Source organism: Polypterus senegalus, chromosome 8 (assembly GCF_016835505.1).
Source record: "Polypterus senegalus isolate Bchr_013 chromosome 8, ASM1683550v1, whole genome shotgun sequence".
Classification (NCBI taxonomy): Eukaryota; Metazoa; Chordata; class Cladistia; order Polypteriformes; family Polypteridae; genus Polypterus; species Polypterus senegalus.
In genome coordinates this window covers 161,159,159-161,184,232 of record NC_053161.1, presented here as the reverse complement: position 1 = coordinate 161,184,232, position 25,074 = coordinate 161,159,159, and the positions used below count along the sequence as shown (strand labels likewise).

Sequence of the window (25,074 nt, the reverse complement as noted above, 5' to 3'; positions counted from 1 at the left end):
TTTGACTCAATCGACCCAAAATGGTGCTGAACAATAAATGTTGGGGTAAGCGTTCTCTCTGCACTTGCAATCCTGATATTGGAGATAATTTGACAGTATGGAGTTAGATTTCTAGTAAAAGTCAGCATGTGAGCATCACACTTTTTTCTAAAAGCAAGTGACATTTCGAGTGGGAGTGATGAGCTTGGCTGGTGTTTTGTGTTCTTGTGCGCCATCACTGCCAAAATTAATGGAGAGCAAAAGCAGCAAGGTAAGGAGTGGACTTCAATCTTCTAGCCAACGGGAGTACTCAATGCTAACCAGCCAATTGTGAGGCACACCTCCTTCACCATCTCCTAATGAGAATGTGCACAGTTTACTCCATTACTCGGAACTTACTAAAAGTGTGGCTTTTTTTCCCAATAAACTCTGGATGTGCAACTCTAGAGCTGCACTGCATTTATGAGGTTGTCACTTTTTATTATACGTCAGCCCTAACACCTGGTTACACTAATGTTAGGGTTGGGGGAGGGTCTCAAGTCGAGTAAACAATGTGACATAAACCTGCAATGCAATTGGTTGTCCAGCAGAGGTGGGGTTGTGGAGATCTGCAGCTTTTCAGCTGACTAAAGAATTAGAAGATAGCACACACCACGCACACTATATTTATATATGCACTATATATATAAAATATATATATATATATATATATATATATATACAGTGGTGTGAAAAACTATTTGCCCCCTTCCTGATTTCTTATTCTTTTGCATGTTTGTCACACAAAATGTTTCTGATCATCAAACCCCACTGCACATTGAGGGCATGCATCAATATTTTTTAAATATGTTCAAACTAAATTACACGAAAACTTTATGTATTGGAGTCTTTATTCGTGTGTTAGCCACTGAAGAACTGACAGATGTCACAGTTTGATTTGCAGTCCTGCTTATTCAAGCACTGGTGACTCGACTGCTGGAGTTAAGAGTTGGATAAATGTTTTGCAGCTCCAACTCCAGAAATTCAGCATGTAACAGTTACTTGTAAGTATCTGAATCGTCGAAAGAGATACAGATTAGTCTACAGGAGAAAGCACACTTTGATTTTGAAGAGAAAGATCTTGTGAAATTCACCTAATAGGTTTCTTATGAATAGCAATGATGAAAATGGACCTGAAGCATCTTTATCATCCTTATGATCTTTGACAGCATCCTTTAGTAATGCTGAAAGTAACAAATAAACATCCTCAATGTTAGAAGCTCACTGGGTCTTGGAACTGGGGGAATTTCTTTTAGTTCCTGCTGGCTGAAATGGCTGTTTAGTAATTTAAACTCTCCATGTTCAGATCACACAGCTACTAGGATTTGCAAACAGCCAGGAATGAATTCCTCCCCACATACTAGCGGTGCTACATCCCAGATTCACTACTGGAGAGAAGAGAACAGACAGAAGTTGAGTGTAAAGAACATGAAAGAGAAGATGGCCAGCTAACACAAAAGCGGGCCCTCACAGTTAGAAGCCCAATTGGCTTTTGCCACCAGAGTGTTCTTCTTTAGCTCAACTCGCCCAAATGATTGTATTCTACTATTATAATATGCAGCTTAAGGTGACATCCAGCAGCTCCAAGTGAGGATACGCAACTACGGGAGACACCACCTGAACAAACTTCTAACTGGTGACACCATGTTCATAGTATCTTGTCACACGTGTGCATCAGAAGAAATCACAGGCTCAGTCGAGGTATGTGTTAACACGCTGAGACGGGGGTTGCTGCTACTATCACTGTCTTCTTTTTTCCTCACCGTGTTGTGAAGCCACCCGGTGCCGCAATAAATTCCCAGTCGTTACAGAAAGAAGTATCACTTTTTGGCCGGAGTGCCACTAAACACCCTACAACCCCCATGTGATTATGATTCCCCACAGAAGGAGCCCACTCCTACGGTGCTACTTTTGTTTTTCTTCTCTTCTGTTTTTCCATCTTCTGGGGAAATAAAAGGGACAACCTGGTTGACACCACAAAATCTTCACCCTTGTCTTGAGCTGTCATTCCTCCACAGTGGCCACAGTCTTCAGTTTCTTGAAGCTCCAGGTGTGTGTCCACCTTAATCAAAGTAACAACTGACCTACTCATCAATTATGAACTTGCGGTTTATTACAACACTCCATCTAAGCAGCATTATGAGCTGAGGCAGTTGGGTGTCTGGCTAATGTGAAAGTCCTGAAGCGCTGACTGAATATGTTAGTTTGGAATGAACATTTGCTTATTTTGTCACCATCACTGAATCAATGCAGTTAACCTGATAGACATGTGTTGTGAATCCTGCCTTAAATTTGATTTGCTACCAATGCTGCCGGCACTGCCTGTGTGGATTGTTCTTATTCGTCTCCTCTCTGTGAGTTTTCTTCCCAAGTTCTGCAGTTCATGACAGTTGAGAGAGTCCTTGTTGTCACAGGTACGGAGAACAGTGAAGTTCTTACTTGTGCATGCCAATCAACATGCAACACATCACCCTTCTCCAGAATCGGGATTATATTACATTCTTCACAACAGGTTTCCTCTGAGCAAAACTGTAATAAAAATACAAGAGAAAATCAAAACTTACCAGTTTATGTTGAAATGTGAAGAGTTCTGCTGGCTTCAGACATTAATGAGGTTAGGCTGACTGATAACCAACTTGTCCAGTGTGTATAAGTGTGTTTAGGTTCCACACTTAACTTTGTGCCAAGTGTAGCACCCCAAGACCTGGAACTTGAGAGATCATTTAGAAAAGAGATGGTGCCAATGAGATAAGCCACAGAGTGCAGTGGGGATGGAACAACTGGAGGAAGACATCAGGAGAGTTATGTGGTCAAAGAATTAAGGGGAAGGTTAAATGTCAAGTTCTTAAGACCAGCAGTGATGTAGGGGCAGGAGAAGAAGTGGCAAAAATGAGAATGTTGAGATGGATGTGTGGATTTATGAAAAAAGTACAGAATTAAAATGAGACAGAGGTACAAAAAAAGTGATAGAAAATCTAAGAATGTACAGGAAAGTAGATTGAGGTGGTATGGACATGTGATGAGGAGAGACAATGAATATGTGGGCAAAAGAGAATGGAAATGGAAGTCTAGAGGAAGAGAAAGCGGTGGAGGCCAAAGTGGAGGTAGCTGGATTAAGTAAATGAAGATCTGAAGAAATTGCATCTGACTGGGGAGGAGGTGCACGACTGAGTTGTGTGGAGAAGGTTAATCAGCACAATCACTCCACATCGAAGTGGGAAAAGATGAATAGATGCTCCATTTTTGTACATCATTGCAATGTCTGGTTGTTGTTAATGTGACTTTCACTCTGCTGTGTTTGAATCCCCTCCTCTTAGCTCTTCTAAAGTCGGGGTTATGCTACATGATTTTTTATCAGTCCTCATGTCAAACTTAGAATCTGCATTGCCTGAAGAACATCAAATTACATGACTAGGAATCACTGATTTCACAACATCCTGACAACTGTGGAGTACTGCTTCAAATTCTTTATCTAAACCAAAAATTGTGTATGATTACTGCCCATTGATTAAGACTTTTGTGATACTCAAATTGCAATCAGATGACATTAGAAAATTATTTCAAAATTTGAAATTATTCTAGGTGTCTATTGTTTAAGCTGCACAACTTTAACATCTTCCACCAATGACTGGGGACATCTTGATGGTGAGAGGTTTCATGACCATGGTGGGTGTAGTGCCAATAATAAAGACAGTGGAGACAAAGATCCAACAGTCAGAATTTGTCTTGGTTGATAAACAAGAACCGACCCTGGACAGCACTGTGAAAAGGTTATCCTAAGAATGTGCACATCCTTACTTTTACATTTAAGATCATAACCCAGCCAATGTGGTAGTGAAACTACCCTGATGTTTCTGTGCTATATCACGACTGACACGTACATCTTGTGCCTCAATTTCTCCTTCACGTTTGAGCTCCCTTCATGTTTCTGAGTTTGCCACATACCATTCTGCATTTCAGTAAAATAAATTATCAACGGAGGACCTGAAAACTCTTCCTTTTAGGTGTTCAGTGATGGGTGCTAAATTTTGTCTTCTTGCTCTCGAGGATGAATCCTTGCATGGTTGTAAAGTCTTGTTTTGTCTGAGAATCCTTTACCACATTCAGAACAAGAACGAACATCTCCCCATTATGATTGCTTACATGGCAATGAGGACTGCTGCTGCTGAATTGCTTGGTACTCCTATGACTTCTCCCCAGTGTGAATTTGTTGGAATGTCTTAAGTTGCCAATTCCTAGATAATTGTCTTCCACATTCAGAACATTCAAACCTCTTTTCTTTTGTAGTACTCCCCTTATCTGGGTGTTTAGGTTTGCAAGTAAAAATTTTCCTCTCCTCTTGTAAGACAGACATGGCTCTTGAATTTGGATTTGCACCTGTAGTTTGTTGGCTTCATCTTGCCTTGTAAGTACCACAACAGGAGGAGAACTAGTCGGGATAAAGGAGGCTCTTAAACACTTGGAACCAGATGTTTGTTTCTTCATACTCTCAATCTGTTGTCTTTTGTAATGTAGACTGAAGAGTAGCTACTACTGTGAATTTGTTAAAAGTGCTCATCAGAAAATCACTTGCTACATTGATTACAATAAGGCTTCTCACGAGTGTGTATTCTTTTGCGGCTTTGGAGTTTCCCCACAGGTGGTGGATCCTTTACCACATTAACAACAATATGGCTTCAGTGCTGTGTGAATACTTCTGTGGGGCTGAAGATTTGTAGTATGCGAGAATAGTGTTACCATCTGAAAAGCTATAGGGCATCCATGAAAATTTTAAATAAAAATAAGTTTGTCCCTGCTTTATAAGGGGAGACAATACACCATACCTAGTTAGTAGTTAATGTGCACAGTCCACTTATCCTAGTTGGAAGGAAGCCTGTTTGTGCCTGCATTTGGATATTAAAAGGCCCTGCCAAAACAAGTGAAGACAAGTTTGTGTACTCCTTGGCCAAAATTACTAACATCTCAGCTGGCTCATGAAAACACACCAACACCCTCAATAGCCACTTCATTCTTGATTTCAGATTTTTGCATTGATGTTAGACAAGTCTAACTGTAGACATTAGTGCTGCAGGTTTGTCAAATCAAACTAAAGCTTTGAGATAACATTTCCATCATTTACTGTACTAATGGGTCTGACAACCAAGTAGTTGCAGCATTCAGGGTCATCTGCTTATTTTTAAACTTGACATTAGAGCACAACTACATAGAAAAGCAAGAGAGGACCATTTAAAGCTTCAGCAGAAGAGACATTTCCAAAAAATAGACTGCTTGGGTTTTTCCCAAAAGCAGAAATTACAGGACAAAAATTGACAATCTGGATGGACTAAATTCCTGCAGCAATAGCAAGTCTCTAGACCAAGGTTGGGTACGGGAGAAGAAAACCCCTTGTCTAGATTATGGCATTTCTCTGGTGCCAACCAAACATTGAGATTAGAGCACCTCTTTAGACCCATGCAAGATTCTCTTCCCCAGATTTAAACCATTTTTGGGAGAGGACATTCACCCCAAAAAAAAAAGCCACTTAAGTGAATCTTAATCACATTTCCAATGCTGCAATTGGGGTAGTGGAGAAGCAACAATCTTTTCCATTTAGATCGAGTCCTGGTGCTTCCAGACTTGCTATATAGTTGGCATAGATGCTGTAAGGATTCCACCCTTTTGTCTTTGGTTATTGGATAGCATCCGAGACTGGGCACCACTGGTTTGACCTGTCAAATGGTGTGCCTCATTTTGGGACTCCATGATCAATTACCTGAATTGAGAGAAGCATCACTTAAGGCACTATGGACATGTGCCACAATTCCAAGTCTGACCTGGCTCACAGGATCCTCATTGAGGACTTAAACAGGCAAAAAAAGGATGCCCATTTAGCACCTCAGTTCTAAAGGGTGGAACTGGACCACAGGCAATTGGTTGGCAAACCCCCCTCCCCCAGAAAAAAAAACACCACAAGCAGTGTGTTGTACTCTGTACCAGTGCATGGGTCAACCTCAGCTAAGTGTCAAGCACTAGGCAAACTGTCCAAGCTGAGGATTAGATCACAGAATAGTGACAATAGACAATCCCCTCCACCTAGAAGAGGATTCAGACAAGATCATGCAATACAAGGATCAGGTATTGACCCACCACCCCAAAACAAAATACTGGAGACAAGGTTGCAAGCATTAAAACATTTTATTGCTTGGTATTAAGTTTCTTTTGCTTCTGTAGACTAGGAATAGTACAACCACACAGGAGACAACCAGGACACCCACAACAGCTCCAAGGATTGAAGCTTGGAATTGGGATCCTGCATGAAAAGGCAAAGCATTAGGGATAATTTAAAACTCTTGCTATTCCATTAAATAGCAGTCCTTAACATTTAATAAAAGCCCCTTAATGCAAGTTACCAGAATTGATTTCATCTTGCTGGCCAGACAACGACTGCGATACAGAAGACAAAGGAGAGACCTGCTTCAGGAAGAGGGGTCCAACAGAAATGGTCTCCTCCCATCCAGCTGGAACACTCACTTCACCTGGAAAACACAATTGCAGTTTGTGTATCCAAAGGTTGGACACTGCAGAAGTCTGCTAGTGAGGTCACTTACTTGCTCTCCTGGGTCTGTATCTGGGGGCACCAGAGCCCCTCCTGAAGGGAGGGGGGTTGGCACAGTTTGTGTCACAGCAGCTACAGACACCATCATTCCCATCCACAGAGCTCCACCTAGAAACAGAGCCACCAATCAAAACCTGCCTACTTAGCCAGACTGGCAAGGAGAATGGCACACCTGTACACTCACTGGCTCAGTGCAGAGTTGTATGAACAATCCTTATTCAAAGGATCAACATCAGCTGATGCCAAAGTCACCTTCAGACGGCAGGTAATAAAGATCTGAAAGTAGACATGCAAGAGACTACAGTCACATCTGGGAGCTTCCATGGGGTTCCTTCAAAGGAGATGGAGGAAAGGACTCACTGAACTAGTCGTCAGGCCATAAAACCTGAAGGCATCCAGCTGGAACTGGATTACAGACTGGGCAACTCTGGGGGACATGAACTGGGAATTGGAGCCTGTCAGTTGGCTGTCCAAGAAACACCTGCAATACACAAGAGGGACAATAGCATTGCATTTCCAGACCGAGATCTACTCAGACTATTGCTCACACCCACCCATTATTCCCAATGAAAATATAGGCTGGGGTAGACAAGTTGGACAATGGACTGGCCACACAGCTGTCCACAAAGACACGGAGAGGCTCATGGTTAGTGCTGTCCACAGATGCTTGAAGGTTAATGAGGTCTCCTAGGAAGAAGGTATTGGATGGACTCGGCCCACTCCAGTCACCTGCAAATAGGAATGTTACAAAGAGTTACAACCACAACTAGCAATACAGTTGGAATGTTTTCTTAGGTGTACACCTACTGCTCATTATGACCAGCGAGAAGCCCAGAATATCCTCAGCAGAGATTGTGGAGGTGTAGGGAACCCAAGTGGGGTTTAAAGCATTGCTGCTGACATTGTGGAGCCTGTGATGAGAAGTTTGAAGATTTAGAATTGAAGTGTGACAGAAGAATTCCTGTACTCATGTTAAGCTATTAGAGCCAAGTTCCAAACACAAACCAACTCCACTTGTGCCTTAGTTACATGACATCTCACCTGTTGTAATGGCATTCAATCTGCACCACAGCTGGATTTGTTCTTACAATGGGGAGACCATCAATTGGAGAAGGATTGTAGTCCAGGGTGAAGGTGTACACTATCTCAGCACCATGCATCTAAAGAGATGAACCAACAATTGTTACCTGGATTTGTAAGCAATTTTGTTTAAAGCTATTCAAGTTATCCTTGGATTCTACCAAGTGTGCAGTAGCAGCATTTAGTCAGCCTGGATTCTATAGATGTTACATGTACTGATCCAGTCTAGGTTTTGCTCCAACTAACAGGGAGGTTACAGTTAAAGGTTTAGATATTCAATCCAACTCTCTAAAGCATCCTAAAAGGTTACATACTTGTAGATAGTCAATTGCCCTGCCAAGTCACTTTGCCAATTGCTAATTTTTATCTAGTTCATTTTTTTGTGTGCTAAAGATTTGGAAAAGAACTAGACCTGGCCCACATTTGTATCCATCCACAAATCAAAAGGTTACCTGAGAATCATATGAAACATTTTGTAGAAATGCACTAATTCAGTATGCATTCTCAGCTTACTTAACACCACATTTAACATTCTGTACAAGAAATCCAATTTTGATGAGAAACTGAAGTTTGGTTGCAAAAATTTCAATTTTGCAGCTTCCTGAATTAATCCAAAAGCACCTGCTGTCTAGTCAGGTACTCAACCTTAGTTGTAAAGGATTACAAAGTGATTAGGTCACCATTTTAGCCAAAATTCAGAGGACTGGGACCTGCAGAGACCTTGTACAAACTTGGACTCCATTGGTTCCTTTAGGCACAATAGTGGGCCAAAATCAACGCGTTTAACGCTTGCAATGCAGGCTAAACTTTACATGGGCATTAAGGGGGCTGCTATACAAGCCTTCAGATCTTACACTCCCACCCAGAGAGCTTTACACTGGAGTTCAGGGAGCACTCCCGTCGTTCATAGTATGCCTCGACCATATTCACTTTGAATTTGGGCTGCATTTTAAAAATTTAGAATGAATACTGAAACGCAACCCTAAAGTTTCAGCTGCTAGACTAATCACCGTGCTGCCTAAGTCGGAATTCGACCGACCTCCACGCTCCCTACCAGACACGTGCCCACACAGGTCAAGAGCGGGCACTACACCAGGGAAGAAGGGTAAACCGGGTCTTGGCACAATACTAGATTTAACTGTCCAAGTTACAGCCACGTACGACAAAAGACGTTCAGTAACGATAATCTTGACACTGCGGATTAGGAAAAGTACAAGAGCACTGAAGCCACTCACCTCCACGGTGCTCCCACAGCCCTGCAGTGGCGCTTCAATCACAAAGGGCTGAGCACCGGCCGGGCTGGTGACTCCACATCCACCCATCGAAAGATCAGAAGGCTGGACCGGCTTTTGGATGCCCAGCAAGTCCGGACTGATGGTGACGATCACCTCACTGTCGGTGCACCGAGCGGTTACGGTCTGCGGAGCGCCAGCTTTCGGCTCAATAGGGTTAGCATAATGCACGACCGCGGGCTTCTGCTGCTTTGCAATAACATGCCGTCCTTTAAAACTGGGCTGAGCAAAAGCATCGCAGAGGAAAAAGAGCAGCAACACCACGGCTATCTGACCCTTCCACCACATTTTGAAATAACAAATGCAGAAGAAACAACAAAACGAAGTAAAGTTTGAAGCGCAGCGCAGTCTTTATATACACGAATGAAGGCGTTCGGCTGATTAAAGTTAATAACACGTGCGGATAAAAAGATTGCCGAACAGTCACCAGTCATTTGAAATAAACAATAAGCGTGAAATACTGAGGTGGATTACGGCAAGAAGATAATACAATTAGAACCGCAAATTTAAACAGACGCCAAAGCGAACGTCCATCTCAAGCAGTAACTTGACAGTTCTTTGAACACGGGGAAGGAATTGGGCTTTAAAACTCTCAATAATAAAGCTTATTTTGCGAAAGAGAAAAACAAACACTGCTAAATTCTAAATGTTAAGGGTGATGTTTTGAAGAAATTTCATTTAGGAGATTTCTGGACAACTTTGCAAACTAACATGGAAGACTTTGTAAATAAAATAATTGACAAATGTAATTAACTTGAATGTAGTCAAGTGTTTTTATGGATATGAATGGTTAGCTGCTATACAAAGTCTTTATTGAATATTTATGTAGCTTCGATTTTATCTCATTTTGATTATGGATTAAGGTTTTGAATCAAATTCATTTTTAAAACGTTTGGAGTTATGGCGACACAAGCGCTAAGGATCTATTGTGGTAAAATAAAATCATCAATATCAGCCTTACAAAGGAGCCAGAGGATCATCCTTCCACTTACATTGAGTTCATATTTTGTTGGTTAAACATAAAAGGTCATAAACTAAATCACCCTGCAAAAACATAATGAAAGGCAACTGGGAGAACCACAAGAAAAGCAGGAACAGTTTTGGATGGATTAGTTCAAACAATGAAGAGATGATCATACATTTTGTTTTGAGTCCAACAGTGACTGTGCCTGTGACTGCTCCATGGTTATGTCATAATCTGGAAGTTGAGCTCAGATTACATCTAGAAATGGTGTTTTTGGCCTATTGATGTAATATTGAAGTAATATATCAACTGATCCAGGAGGAGGTCTGTGCAGAGGTGGAAGAGGAACGGTGTAGCAGGGCAGTGGCTATGCGCCAGCAAGGAAATTGCATCAACTGGGGTTATATAACTGCCCAAAAGATCACACAGGCAGATTTGGAAATGAGAATCAGCAAGACTGAAGTTTCTGAATCAGTTGGTGTATGATGTCCTTCCAAACCAGTCCAACCTGCATTGATGGGGTCCAGCTGATACTCCGGCATGCCGTCTGTGCTGGGCAAGAGGGTCTTTGGAGAACAAAATAATAATCATGAGTGGTCTCCCCTACACTTTCTCCTATACTCAGATATGAGGATGAATATTTGAGGAATAAACCATAAGACAATGATTATATTTTTATATTATGAATATTAAAAAGCAACAAATCAAATCATATTAATCATACAGTATATATATATATATATATATATATATATATATACACACACACAAAAACACATATATATATATATATATATATATATATATATATATATATATATATATATATATATATATATATATATATATACTACACACACATATATACATATATACACATACATCCACATGTATATATATATATATATATATATATATATATATATATATATATACACTCTTTGGGGTGCGAACAACTGTTGCTGGGGGTGGCAGAATCCATCAAGGAAGAAAAATGAAAAACATTATTTGTACAAAATCTTCATTTATTTATCCATTCCTAAATAATTAAATGGGCAGGCTATTTCGTATCAGTGCAATACGCTGCTTGTTAAAACGGATGACTCCCGCTCTTACTGTATATGCAAGTCTGCGTGGATATTATGAACTATCGTTTCTGTTCAAGTTCTATTTAAATTTAAGGAATTTTATTTTATCTTTGGTAGGAATGTAAGTTAAATGTAGGCATCATTGCATAAATTTTTCTTCACCATACAAATGTAAAGAGTAAATTCACCTTACATTCCAACCAAAGATATTTGTGTCGACTAAATCAGGGGTGTCAAACTCAATTGCACAGGGGGCCAAAATCCAAAACACACTTTAGGTCGAGGGCCAAACAGGATAAACATTTATTGAACACACTAAAACTAAACTTTTTAAACTTTAAAACTTTTAAAACTTAACTTTTTTGAACATAAATATGAATAAAAACAGACAGGAATATTATTCCGAATAAATCAACTCAAACTTTAAATAACTTATAATATTTTACTCTCCATAAAAATATATCCTGTCTAAATTATACAAGTTAGAAATAAAGTAAACGTTAAAAGAACAAACTTTCAAATTTCTTTACTCTTATGTAATTTTATATAAAAAATAAACTTAAATTTTAAATATCCCAAAAGAATTTGCTCTCCATAAAAATATATCCTGTTAAAATTATACAAATTCAAATATGAACATGGTGCATAAGAAAACCTGGAAATATAAATAAAAAGTGTTCTTTTCAGCAATAACAAATCAAATCATTCAGTTGTCTTTGCTCTTATGTCATTTTATCAGAGCTGGACGCTTGGCATCTTTTTTTGGCAACAAGTTTGTTTCTGTTTGGTGTGAGGTTCTGTGTTGTGGAGATTCTCAGGATGGATTGCAGGTGCTCATCAGTGAGGCGACTCCTGTGTGCTGTTTTGTTAGTCTTCATCACTGAGAAGAGCTTCTCACACAGATATGTGCTACCAAACATGCACAAGGTTCGAGCCGCATGTAGACGGAGCTGGAGCATTTCTGCAGGAATGGAGTGAATAAACTGTGTGGGCTCTGCAGTATCGTAATTTGCCTTCAGTGTGCCATTACACTGCAGCTCAATGACCTCCATCTGAATCTGCACAGGTGCAGTTTCCACATCGAAGGCAAATGGGTTGCGAAACAACTCAAAATTCTTTTTTTGTTCTTCAAAGTCAACAAAGTGCCGTGCGAACTCAGTGCACAGTGCGCTCAGTTTATCAGCAAAATGCGTATTTGGGAACACCGTAGTGACGACTTGGTTTAACATTACTTGGCAACAGGGAAAGTGGGGCAAGTTGCACTGGTGCATTTGTGTCTCCCATAAAAGCAGCTTCACTTGAAATCACTTTGTGATTGTGCACGGGTTAAAACGTCCGTTGAAGTGTCAGATTCTTCTTTAACTCTTCTGCTTTCTGTATCTTCTGCATTGCATTCAGGTCTTTCAGGTTATCCTGATGTTTTGTCTCATAGTGCCGTTTTAGATTAAATTCTGTAATTACAGCCACATTAGCTCCACAAATGAGACACACGGGTTTACTGGCAATGTCAGTAAACATATACTCATCAATAAACAGCTCGTCTTCTTCTTTATCTGAGACCTGACACACTGCATGCACGGGTTTTTTTTTACACTGTCTTCCTTTAGCGGGACATTGAGTTTTTCCACCGCGTGCTTTGTTTCCGCAGTAGCTGCACTTATGAATATGCTTGTATGTGTCATACTCTTCATATTTTTTTGCTGCCTTCTCAACTGTGTAATTCAGTTTTTGTTTAGCATTCTTTGGAACTGTTGCTTTTTGTCTGTGCACTGCGTCAGTTCACGTGAGCCGCTTGGTGTTCTTGCATCGAAGGTTCCCAGCTGTGCTGGTGCCATCTCGTGCAATGTCCACGGCTGTATTTAGTGTTAGCTAAGACCCGGTACTTAAAAGTTTCTCTTGCAGTTTCGCTGAGTTTGTACCAAACACCACCCTGACCATCTCATCTTCCTCTGCATAAGCACAGTCCTTCACCCGTGAATATTTAGTGGGAGTTTGCTATTGGATTGCCGCTGACGGACGGCTATGCCTTTGCATAAAATATATATGAGAGCAGCACTCATCACTCACAACATTGACAAAACAATTACATTGACAATCATGTTACGTTATTTTCAAAATGTTTCCTTTTCTTTTTCATAACTTCTTTAACACACTACTTCTCCACTGCAAAGCCCGGGTATTTTGCTAGTATGTATATATATATATATATATATATATATATAGATATGTGTATGTGTACATATGTGTATATGTTGATATGTTTATATGTATATGTATATATGTTTATATGTGTGTGTGTCTGTGTGTGTGTGTGAGAATCCAATAATATGACCAGTCATCTGTAAGGTGAATCTTTCTTGAACTTGCAGCATCTCACATTTGAATAAGGATATAAGAAATAAAGGCAGGATGATTTGGTTTTAATCTCTGAGATGGAGTTTTTGCATTTATTCTCCAAATGTACTGGACATGTCTGAGGTTCTTCCATCTGCCCCACTGTAGTGTTTCTTCTTTTTCTTTTCCCACACCTATGTGAGGTTGATGTGCTTCATCAACCTTCTCCAAACAACTCAGTTCTCCCTCGTCAGACCTTTTTCCTTTAGATCTTATTTTCCTTTAACCTTCCACCTCCACTTTGTTCTCCCTCACTTTCTTTTACACTGTACTTCCATTCCCATCACTTTTTCACCCACATATTCAATATCTCTCCATGCCACCTCAACCTCATTTATTGTACTTTCTTATTTTCTCCCACTTTTTTTGTACCTCTGATTATTTCATTTCTTATTCTGTCTTTTTTGGGAAGTCCACACAACCATCTCAACATTCTTATTTCTGCCACTTCTTCTCCTGCTCATGCACCACTGCTGGTCTTACCACAGTCTTAAACACCTGACCTTTAACCTTCCCCTTAATTCTTTGACCACACAACACTCCTGATGTCTTCCTCCAATTGTTCCATCCCCACTGCACTCTGTGGCTTATCTAATTGGCACAATCTCTTAAATGACCTCTCAAGTTCCAGGTCTTGGGGTGCTACATTTGGCACAAGATTCAGTGTGGAACCTGAACACACTTACACACACTGGACAAGTTGGTCATCAGTCAGCCTAACCTCATCAATGTCTGAAACCAGCAGAACTCTTCACATTTCAACATAAACTGGTAAGTTTTTATTTTATCTTGTATTTTATTACAGTTGTGCTCTAAGGAGACCTGTTGTTAAGACCATAATATAATCACAGTGCTGGAGAATGGTGACGTGTTGCATGTTGATTGGCACACACAAGTAAGAACTTCACTGTTCTCCGTACCTGTCATAACAAGGACCCTCTCAACTGTCATGGTCTGCAGGACTTGGGAAGAAACCTCACAGAGAGGAGACGAATGAGAACAGTCCACACTGGCAGTGCCAGCTGCATTTGTACCAAGTCCAAATGAAGGCTGAATTCACACCACATGTCTTATCAGACTAACTGTGTTGATTCAGTAATGGTGACGTATCCACTGAATATTTAAGTTACAAACACACTTTGTAGTGTTTTAAAATCTGTTGAACTTAAGAAATTAGTTATAGCCCCCTGGATTGGTGTTGGCTTACCTGAGCCTCCTAGGGGGTCCCAGCTCTTACATGTGTGACTATAATTTACATTCTTTGTATTTTTATTTATGTGCAATAAACACTTGAAGTGTTAGAAATTCCATTTGAATGAATCCACTAAACTTCCAGACTCTGCATTTGGAATCGGAATTAACCTAATTTGTCAGGCTTCAATCTGAGCTCAGTTACTTTCATGATGGAGCCAACTATGCATTTTCTATTAAAGCTCGTATCCCCTTTTGAACAAAGAGACTTTGCCTGTGAGATTTTCCACATAATATGCAGACACCTTTGTCTCAGACGCCTGTTCAGCCAAAGTGCAGCTGCTAAAATGAGCTTTCCATTGGAATGCCACGTCTACATCTTCAACTGAGAAGATAGCAAGAATCAGTCACAGTGAAGAAGGCACATCCACAGCTCAGACACATCTGGATCTTGAGTCATTTTCTGCTATGATCAGAGTGAATAATGGCCATAACACTACATGTGTACCAAACATGGGTGCCTTAAGCCCAGAACTTTTGCTCTTTAGTAACAGCCCTACTATCCAGGGGGTGGCCAGTAACAAAGGCCTGGAGAGACCCTTCCACTGGCAATGGTAACCCTGTGCTGGAGTGTAAGATGATGGACGAGGGTGCCATGTTGGGTTTGGACTCAGTAGGGAGCACAGAAAGACAACATCAAAGCAAGTCTTTCTCCTAGCAGACTGTCACTAGCATAGGAGATGGGAAATACTGAGGGGTGTAACTGCAGTGCAACCAGCAACCACAAGGTAGCACCAAACCACACAACACAACAGAACACCAAAGAGCAAAGATCGGGCACTTTCATCATCCTTCTGAGTGCCAGAGACCACTCGGTGGTCTCTACAAGAATCGAGATGAGGCTTTGTCCTGTCTACCCAAAGGACAGAAGTAAGTATGCTGATTATAGATTTGGTTCCATGATAGTTTGTGATGTCAGGTTTTTGTTTGTTGGCTTCACCCCCAACAATCTAAATGCATGTGAAGTGTTTATTTAGGTTTCTTCCATCTTTAAACTGTGGGTACTCACCTTCAGAGTGGGGCAGGTACCAGATGGGGAGACAAACAAAAGCTACCAAAACTGGACAGAAAAACAAACAAAATTCAATTCCACAGACCAAATAAAAACATATTTCTTTGAGTAATCCAAGAAAGATAGATAAATAAATAGCTAGATACTTTATTAATCTCAAGGGGAAATTCAAATACTCCAGTAGCAGCATACTGATAAAGAACAATATTAAATTAAAGAGTGATAACAATGCAGGTAAAACCGACAGTAACTTTGTATAATGTTAACGTTTAGGGTGAAATTGAAGAGTTGCATAGTGTGGGGGAGGAACGATTTCCTCAATCTGTCAGTGGAGCAGAACGGTGACAAAAGTCTGTCAATGAAGCTTCTCCTCTGTCTGGAGATGATCTTGTTCAGTGGATTTTCCATGATTGACAGGAGCTGCTTAGCGCCCGTCGCTCTGCCATGGATGTCAAACTGTCCAGCTCCTTACCTACAATAGAGCCTGCCTTCCTCACCAGTTTGTCCAGGCGTAAGGTGTCCCTCTTCTTTATGCTGCCTCCCCAGCACACCACCGTGTAGAAGAGGCCACTCATCACAATTGTCTGATAGAACATCTGCAGCATCTTATTGTAGATGTTGAAGGATGCCACCCTTCTAAGAAAGTATAGTCGGCTCTGTCCTCTCTTGCACAGAGCATCAGTATTGGCAGTCCAGTCCAATTTATCATCCAGCTGCACTCCCAGGTATTTATAGGTCTGTACCCTCTGCACACAGTCACCTCTGATGATCACGGGGTCCATGATGGGCCTGGGTCTCCTAAAATCCACCACCAGCTCCTTGGTTTTGCTGGTGTTCAGTTGCAAGTGGTTTGAGTTGCACCATTTAACAAAGACCTTGATTAGTTTCCTGTACTCCTGCTCCTGCCCACTCCTGATGCCGCCCACGATAGCAGTGTCAGCAGCAAACTTTTGCACGTGGCAGGACTCCGAGTTGTATTGGAAGTCCGATGTAAATAGGCTGAACAGGACCAGAGAATGCACAGTCTCCTGCGGCGCTCCTGTGTTGCTGACCACAATGTCAGACCTGCAGTTCCACATACATACAACTTCATATTAAGAAATAACCACGGAGCAGTCACAGGCATGGTCAGTGTTGTTTTCAAAATAATACTTATCACCATCTCTGCATTGTTTGACTCAATCGACCCAAAATGGTGCTGAACAATAAATGTTGGGGTAAGCGTTCTCTCTGCACTTGCAATCCTGATATTGGAGATAATTTGACAGTATGGAGTTAGATTTCTAGTAAAAGTCAGCATGTGAGCATCACACTTTTTTCTAAAATCAAGTGACATTTCGAGTGGGAGTGATGAGCTTGGCGGGTGTTTTGTGTTCTTGTGCGCCATCACTGCCAAAATTAATGGAGAGCAAAAGCAGCAAGGTAAGGAGTGGACTTCAATCTTCTAGCCAACGGGAGTACTCAATGCTAACCAGCCAATTGTGAGGCACACCTCCTTCACCATCTCCTAAAGGGAATGTGCACAGTTTACTCCATTACTCGGAACTTAGTAAAAGTGTGGCTTTTTTTCCCAATAAACTCTGGATGTGCAACTCTAGAGCTGCACTGCGTTTATGAGGTTGTCACTTTTTATTATACGTCAGCCCTAACACCTGGTTACACTAATGTTAGGGTTGGGGGAGGGTCTCAAGTCGAGTAAACAATGTGACATAAACCTGCAATGCAATTGGTTTTCCAGCAGAGGTGGGGTTGTGGAGATCTGCAGCTTTTCAGCTGACTAAAGAATTAGAAGATAGCACACACCACGCACACTATATTTATATATGCACTATATACATATATATACAGTGGTGTGAAAAACTATTTGCCCCCTTCCTGATTTCTTATTCTTTTGCTTGATGGTTTTAATTATTTAAGGAGAAAAAAAAATCTAAACCTAAATGGCCCTGTGTGAAAAAGTAAATGCCCCCTGAACCTAATAACTGGTTGGGCCACCCTTAGCAGCAATAACTGCAATCAAGCATTTGCGATAACTTGCAATGAGTCTTTTACAGCTCTGGAGGAATTTTCGCCCACTCATCTTTGCAGAATTGTTGTAATTCAGCTTTATTTGAGGGTTTACTAGCATGAACCGCCTTTTTAAGGTCATGCCATAGCATCTCAATTGGATTCAGGTCAGGACTTTGACTAGGCCACTCCAAAGTCTTCATTTTGTTTTTCTTCAGCCATTCAGAGGTGGATTTGCTGGTGTGTTTTGGGTCATTGTCCTGTTGCAGCACCCAAGATCGCTTCAGCTTGAGTTGACGAACAGATGGCCGGACATTCTCCTTCAGGATTTTTTGGTAGACAGTAGAATTCATGGTTCCATCTATCACAGCAAGCCTTCCAGGTCCTGAAGCAGCAAAACAACCCCAGACCATCACACTACCACCACCATATTTTACTGTTGGTATGATGTTCTTTTTCTGAAATGCTGTGTTCCTTTTACGCCAGATGTAACGGGACATTTGCCTTCCAAAAAGTTCAACTTTTGTCTCATCAGTCCACAAGGTATTTTCCCAAAAGTCTTGGCAATCATTGGGATGTTTCTTAGCAAAATTGAGACGAGCCCTAATGTTCTTTTTGCTTATCAGTTGTTTGCGTCTTGGAAATCTGCCATGCAGGCCGTTTTTGCTCAGTCTCTTTCTTATGGTGGAGTCATGAACACTGACCTTGATTGAGGCAAGTGAGGCCTGCAGTTCTTTAGACGTTGTCCTGGGGTCTTTTCTGACCTCTCAGATGAGTCGTCTCTGCGCTCTTGGGGTAATTTTGGTCGGCTGGCCACTCCTTGGAAGGTTCACCACTGTTGCATGTTTTTGCCATTTGTAGATAATGGCTCTCACTGTGGTTCGCTGGAGTCCCAAAGCTTTAGAAATGGCTTTATAACCTTTACCAGACTGATAGATCTCAATTACTTCTGTTCTCATTTGTTCCTGAATTTCTTTAATTCTATATTTGACTAATGGTTAAATGTGTTTTATGATCAGAAAAATTTTGTGTGACAAACATGCAAAAGAATAAGAAATTAGGAAGGGGGCAAATAGTTTTTCACACCACTGTATATATATATATATATACACTATATACAGTATATATATATATATATACAGTATATATATATTTATATATATATATATATATATATATATATATATATATATATATATATATATATATATATATATATGTATCACATTGTCACAAACTTGACAAAGAGCCATAGCAAGTTTTGAGGCAGCCACCCGTATATTGTTTCCTGGCTGCAAAATTGAATAAATTGGTATACAGAAGTGTATAGATCCAAGTCCAGAACAGAACTGAGGGGATAGAGGAAAGGTGGCGGCCTTTAAAGGCCAGTATAGGAAGTGACCTCAAAAGGGGTTGGAACCAGAAGGGTCTTCATCCATTTTTTGACTGTTCTCTTACTCTCACCCTCACCAACTTTTCATCTACTGATTCTAGCTCTGTTTTATCTCCACCTTAGAGGGTCTTTTTCCAACTTGTGTTGCAATATTTCCTTATTGTCATCTGGTTTTAGATTCAGTGTTGTCTGCTGGTGCAGTCACTTCTAACTTGACCTCCCCACCCAATGTTATAGAAATCTTTGTGTCTTCTGAATGATTTGCTCTGAATCTTCTCTCAATGTTTATGTTGGTAGCTCCAGAAATTCAGTGATTTTGTCGAAATACTGTGTTGGTTATTTGGACTTAACATGAGGTCTGTATGTGTTCACATCATGGCATGTCATTTCCTAATTCGCTTAATTCTGGAAAGAGTCATGGGGGTGCTGGAGCCCATCCCAGCTAGCAGGAAGAAACCCTGGACAGGATACCAGTCAATCACAGAGCACACTCACACACACCAAACTCACACTGGAGTCAATTTAGCGTTGCCAAATCACCTAACTAGCATGTCTTTGGACACTGGGGGGGAAATCCACGCTGAGACAGGGAGAAAATGCAGGCTCCACGTACGGAGAGTCCTGGACCAGACCCCTGGGGCCTCATGCATAATGCCGTGCGTAGAACTCGAACTATAACATGACGTAAGCACAAAAGCTGAAATGTGCTTACACATAGAAAAATCCAGATGCAGGAATCTATGCGTACTCCAACTTCCACGTTCTTCCGCTACATAAATCCCGGTCAGCGTGAAAAGTAATGCTCGTGTATGCGCCTTATGTCCTGCCGAAAGTCCACCCAGAATTACGCCTCTTTGAATATGCAAATCAATATAAACCGTCCTTAAGCTCAGCTTTCTGCGAAAAGACAATGGGAAAAGCACGGGGGAAAATATAAGAATTTCAGCGAATATCAAGTGGAGGCAAACGAAAAACATACTATTTGTTCAAATAAACCGTGGTATAATCAACAAAAGGAAGTTGATCGAGTGACATAGCGTGTTGGAGAAACTTGAAAGCTCAAATATCAAAGTTGCCATGAAAAGGCGAGTCGTAGCCCACCGTATGAGTGTCATACGAAAGCTTATTAGGGTACAGAGAAAAAAAAGGCACACAGTGGGGAGAAAAAGCACAAAATGTCCACTTCAATCTCGAAATTTCCACTTTAATCACGTAGTTTATTTTATCATTAAAGCAGAACATCATAAACTTCATCTTAAAATCGTTTAATTAACCAGTTTCTCAAATCACATCGTAATTAAAGTAGCACGTTAAATGCTTTGCTTTGTATTTGATCTTCTATGTGATCTGTGTGTGTGAATCACTACTTGCTTCTTAAACCGGCTCTCTTCCTCTGACTGGACACAGAATCCATGACATTCGTGATATTACAGCTCTCTGAATAACTAAAATACTGAGATGTATACGTGATGTCATTTTCATGATGATAGGAGTTAAAGCACATTATTAAACATGGGTTTCATGGCGCAGTGATTGTGTGCGACCTTCGATGAAATTATTTATTGCAGCAGTACTCAGGGGCGGCTTTAGGCTTGTGGTGGCTCCTTCACCCGCCAATGTCAATATGTTATCTTATGCACGGCGGATGGCCACGTCCATTGCAGACACTGCATAGCCGCCTTGTGCTCATGACACAAGCGTTTAACTTTTGTCGAAATTTTCCACTGCGTTGTTAGCTGTGTCGTTATTTTCTCTTTCTGTTTTATAGTCAATATATATTGGCGTAGCCGCCCCTGCAGTCCTTGCTTTTCTTTCTCCAAGTAACCAATCACCACACAATCAGCTCTGTAATAGATGTTAATCCATTTGTAAGATAAAAGCGTAGTACATGTTTAATTATTCTATCCTTCATGCCAGTCCCAGTGAAGAATATAGATTATTTAAATGAAGTTAAAGTTTTACCTGTATAATATAATAAACATATTTTGCTGCATTTCATCTTACAAATGATATCGTCATCATATGTAAATACGCGCTTTATAAAGAGGCTCAGGTTGTGTAATATTATAACTGTAGTGCAAGTTTACAGTGAGGTGATTGTACTTAGAAGTGCAGACAGTTCTACAAGGAGCACTTGATGGACTGATTGAATGCGTTTATAGTTCTTGGGGTGAAACTGTTTCTGAACTGTGAGGTCCGTACAGGAAAGGCTTTGAAACATTTTACCATGGCTGAGGTATCGTGTGATTGATGCTGTATCCCAATATTTCTCTTTCCGATCAACTGCTGCTGTGATTCCCCACTCAGATACAGTGAGTAATATGTAAAAAGATGATCCACTGTGGCAACTCCTAACGGGAGCAGCTGAAAGAAGTAGAAGAAGAGGAAGAAGAAGAAGAAGAAGAAGAGGGTACAGTGAGAGTAACAACGCTAAAGCAGTTATGGTATTTGGAATACTATGGCTGTTCCCTGGACCATTATATCGTTACAAGTTAATTACAATCAGAAGTGTTACACTAATACACTGAAACTAACCGCATATTGTTTATTTATAAAGCTGCATCAGGAAAATAAGGAGTAACCACACAGGAACAGTAGCATTGCTTTGACGCTGGGTGCTGCCAGTCTGCAAAACCGAGCGGAGAACTTGCGTACGACAAGGCATGAGGTACCGTGGAAAAGTGCGTGGCTTTACGCCAAGTGTAGGTTTTATACATCGCGATTTGAACGTCGAAAAGTTCTTATGCAACTTTTCTGTGCGTATGCACCATTTATACATGAGGCCCCAGGTCTCCTTACTTTAAGTCAGCAGCACTACCACCACAGTGCCAGCATGCTGCCTGATGTTTGCGTTCAAGTTCTCAGCAAAATACAATACTTGATGTTCAACATCCCTTTCATAGAGAATTTACTTAGTGCTTCCCTTCAGTAGAAGTTCCTTTCTTGCTCTAAAGGTGACCATTTTGTATTTTTTGTTGGTTCAGTTTTTAATCTTTGTAAATCTTGTGAGAAGACAGCAAAAAACAAAGGAAGTTCTTTTGTGATTTTCTTTTTGATGTTACACACTAGCTGATGATCGATTCTATCCACTTACTGTATTTCTTCCAAAATAACAGTTTTAAAAGTCCCCAACGTCTGTCTACCACACTACTTGGTAGCTTATGCCAAGTGTCTATTGTTCTTCGTGTAAAGAAAAACCTTCTAATGTTTGTGCGAAATATACTCTTAACAAGTTTCCAACTGTGTCCCCGTGTTCTCGAACACATTTTAACATAACAGTCTCGATCCACTGGACTAATTCTCCCTCATAACTTTAAACACTTCAATCATGTCACCTCTTAATCTTCTTTTTCTTAAACTGTAAAGGCTCAGCTCTTTTAATCTTTCCTCATAACTCATCCCCTGTAGCCCTGGAATCAGCCTAGTCGCTCTTCTCTGGACCTTTTCTTGTGAACCTGTGTTATTTTTGTAGCCTGGAGACCAAAACTGCACCCGGGACTCCAGATGAGGACTCACCAGTGTGTTATAAAGGTTGAGCAGAACCTCCTGTGACTTGTACTCCACACATCAAGGCGCTATATAACCGGACATTGTTAGCCTTCTTAATGGCTTCTGAACACTGCCTGGTAGTAGATAGCTTAGAGTCCACTATGACTCCTAAAACCTTCTCATTAGGTGTACTCTCTATTTTCCGACTGCCCATTGTGTATTCAAACCCAATACTTTTTCTTCCTATGTGTAATACTTTACATTTACTGACATTAAAGTTCATCTGCCACAAATCTGCCCAATTCTGTATGCTATCCAATTCCTTCTGTGATGATATATCAGATTCCAATTATCTTGCTATCATCTGAAATGTAACCAGCTTGTTACTTATATTCCTATCTAAATCATTTGTTTATTAAAAATAGCAGCGTCCCTAGCACTGTCCCCTGCTGGTCACCACTCTGGACATCGGCCAGTTCTGATGAGGTTTCTCACACCATCACCCTCTGCTTCCTGTGTCTGAGCCAATTCTGCACCCATCTACAAACATCTCCCTGAACTCCCACTTCCTTTAGTTAAGTCTGATCAGAGATTAGATGTGCCTGGATGTGTGTGTTTAGCAGTGCATTGCAGAACAAAGACAAGTCACTTTCATTATCCTGAGTGCCAGGGACCACTTTGTTTTCTCTTCAATACTTAACGGATGAGTGGACAGAAAAATACATTAAGTAAAAAGATAAATGGATGCAAAAGTGGACAGAAAGACATACACCATGAAGACTTTGGGATCCCAGATAGTGTGCAATACTAGTTAACTTTACTCACAGAAACCTCAATATAAGTCAAAATTCATCTGGAGTGAAACTTGAGAAAAAAAGATTTTTTTTTTATAATAAAAAACCCCATTGGTGCCTTCTTTACAAGAACAGAAGGAGAGATAAAACAAGCAGCCCATTTAGTGGCTGATCTATACAGTACACGTATTATGCTTCTTACAGGGAAGTTTTTTGTGCATTGCACCAGTTGTGCCTGCAATATTTGATATCAAAGGCATTGTGCAAACTGCCAGAGGAAGCAAAGGTTGCTTTGTGGACACCTTGGGCAATAGTTCCAGGAGCCTAGCTGGGTCATGTAATAAACAGGCACCCTCCATAGCAACTACGTCAACCAATTTCAGATTTTTGCATTAATGTAAATCTGACAAGAGTCTAACTAGAACTTTTAGACAGGAAATGTGGAAGTGTATTTTCCTGCATCCAGAGTAAATACCCCTTGAAGTGAGCAGGATACTCTATCTACATAAAGCCTCGCCATACATGGACCAATATTGTCCCTCAAATATAAAATACCATTAAAAATTAAAAGGGTGACTTGTCTTTTAAGCCAAGTAAAGATGTTTACCCATGGATCCCATTCCAATCCATTTCTATTAATGTGGACACCTAGCTCAAATTAGGCGAGCTGTTAGTGCAGGTTCTTCTTTAGGTGGAGAATTGTCTCACTGTTAGCATTAGTGCCACAGGTTTGTTAAATTAAGCCATACTCCAAAGGGGGGGTACTTGCCCCCATAAAACTGATACTCAAATGGAGGAAATGGTATCCGCTTGTTTTATATTGACATTGGTACAAGAGCAAAACTAAACACCAAGTGCATTGAAAACTATACCAGATTTACAAAAGATCAAATTATGCTGCTCTATCCCCAAAAGCAAAAAAAAAAAAATTCCCAGACAAAAAAAAAAAAACCCAGATGTTAAGTCACAGTATGTCCCCAAGCCAAGATGGGGAACCATTAGTGTAACTTTCAATTTCTCTGGGGGTTTAAAAAAAAAGCCAGTCATTAGAGCAGCTCTTAAAGCACATAAAGATCCCATCACCCCCATTAAATCCACATTCACAGAAAATCCTTTGTAGCAAATGGACACTGGAGATGTCCAATCCTTAACACAATACTGTCAAGCAACTCTTTTGACGAGTTAGAATTCAAGTGCTGCCTGTTCTGCTATATGGCGACATGACCAGAGACTGTGCCCGGACTCCTTCAGTACTGCTTTCTCTTTGGAGGAGCCTTGGATACCACTGGTTTGACTTTGTGAGCAATGACAGAGAGCCCCAAATTAGGCTCATTACCTGCATTGTAAGAGTGCCAGCTATAGCCCTAGAGTGATTCCCACCCCAAATCCTTCGAGAACCCAAAGAGCTGGACCAGGCCAATGGGATTCCCACACCAGATGGTCCAGGTCTAACTTCAGGAAGTGACCATGTCTGCTTTTTTTAGAGTTGCCAACCAAGATAAAGATACTGTCATGTGGTGGGTGCAGGGTCCTAAAACTGAGCCAGCTGTTAATAGGCTCATCACCTCTATACATTCTAGGATTAGAACATGGACTGAGGGGTCCATGCATGGTCACTATTTCAAGAGTGGGGGCAGGAAAATCATGCAATAAAGAGGTACAGGTGTAGACCCTCAATTAAAATACTGCAGACAACA

At 40.7% G+C, this 25,074-nt stretch overlaps 1 protein-coding gene across 1 annotated transcript; it reads right to left on the bottom strand.

Annotated features, from left to right (window-relative positions):
- Positions 1–6,173: 6,173 nt before the first annotated feature.
- Positions 6,174–9,326, bottom strand: LOC120533293 (zona pellucida sperm-binding protein 3-like). Its single transcript, XM_039760122.1, has 9 exons — positions 8,929–9,326; positions 7,655–7,773; positions 7,421–7,524; positions 7,168–7,342; positions 6,974–7,094; positions 6,798–6,889; positions 6,606–6,721; positions 6,408–6,533; positions 6,174–6,307 (listed from the first exon to the last, which is right to left on the bottom strand). The coding sequence occupies exons 1-9, from the start codon at positions 9,271–9,273 to the stop codon at positions 6,183–6,185; spliced, it is 1,323 nt and encodes a 440-aa protein (XP_039616056.1). The 5' UTR covers positions 9,274–9,326; the 3' UTR covers positions 6,174–6,182.
- Positions 9,327–25,074: the final 15,748 nt, after the last annotated feature.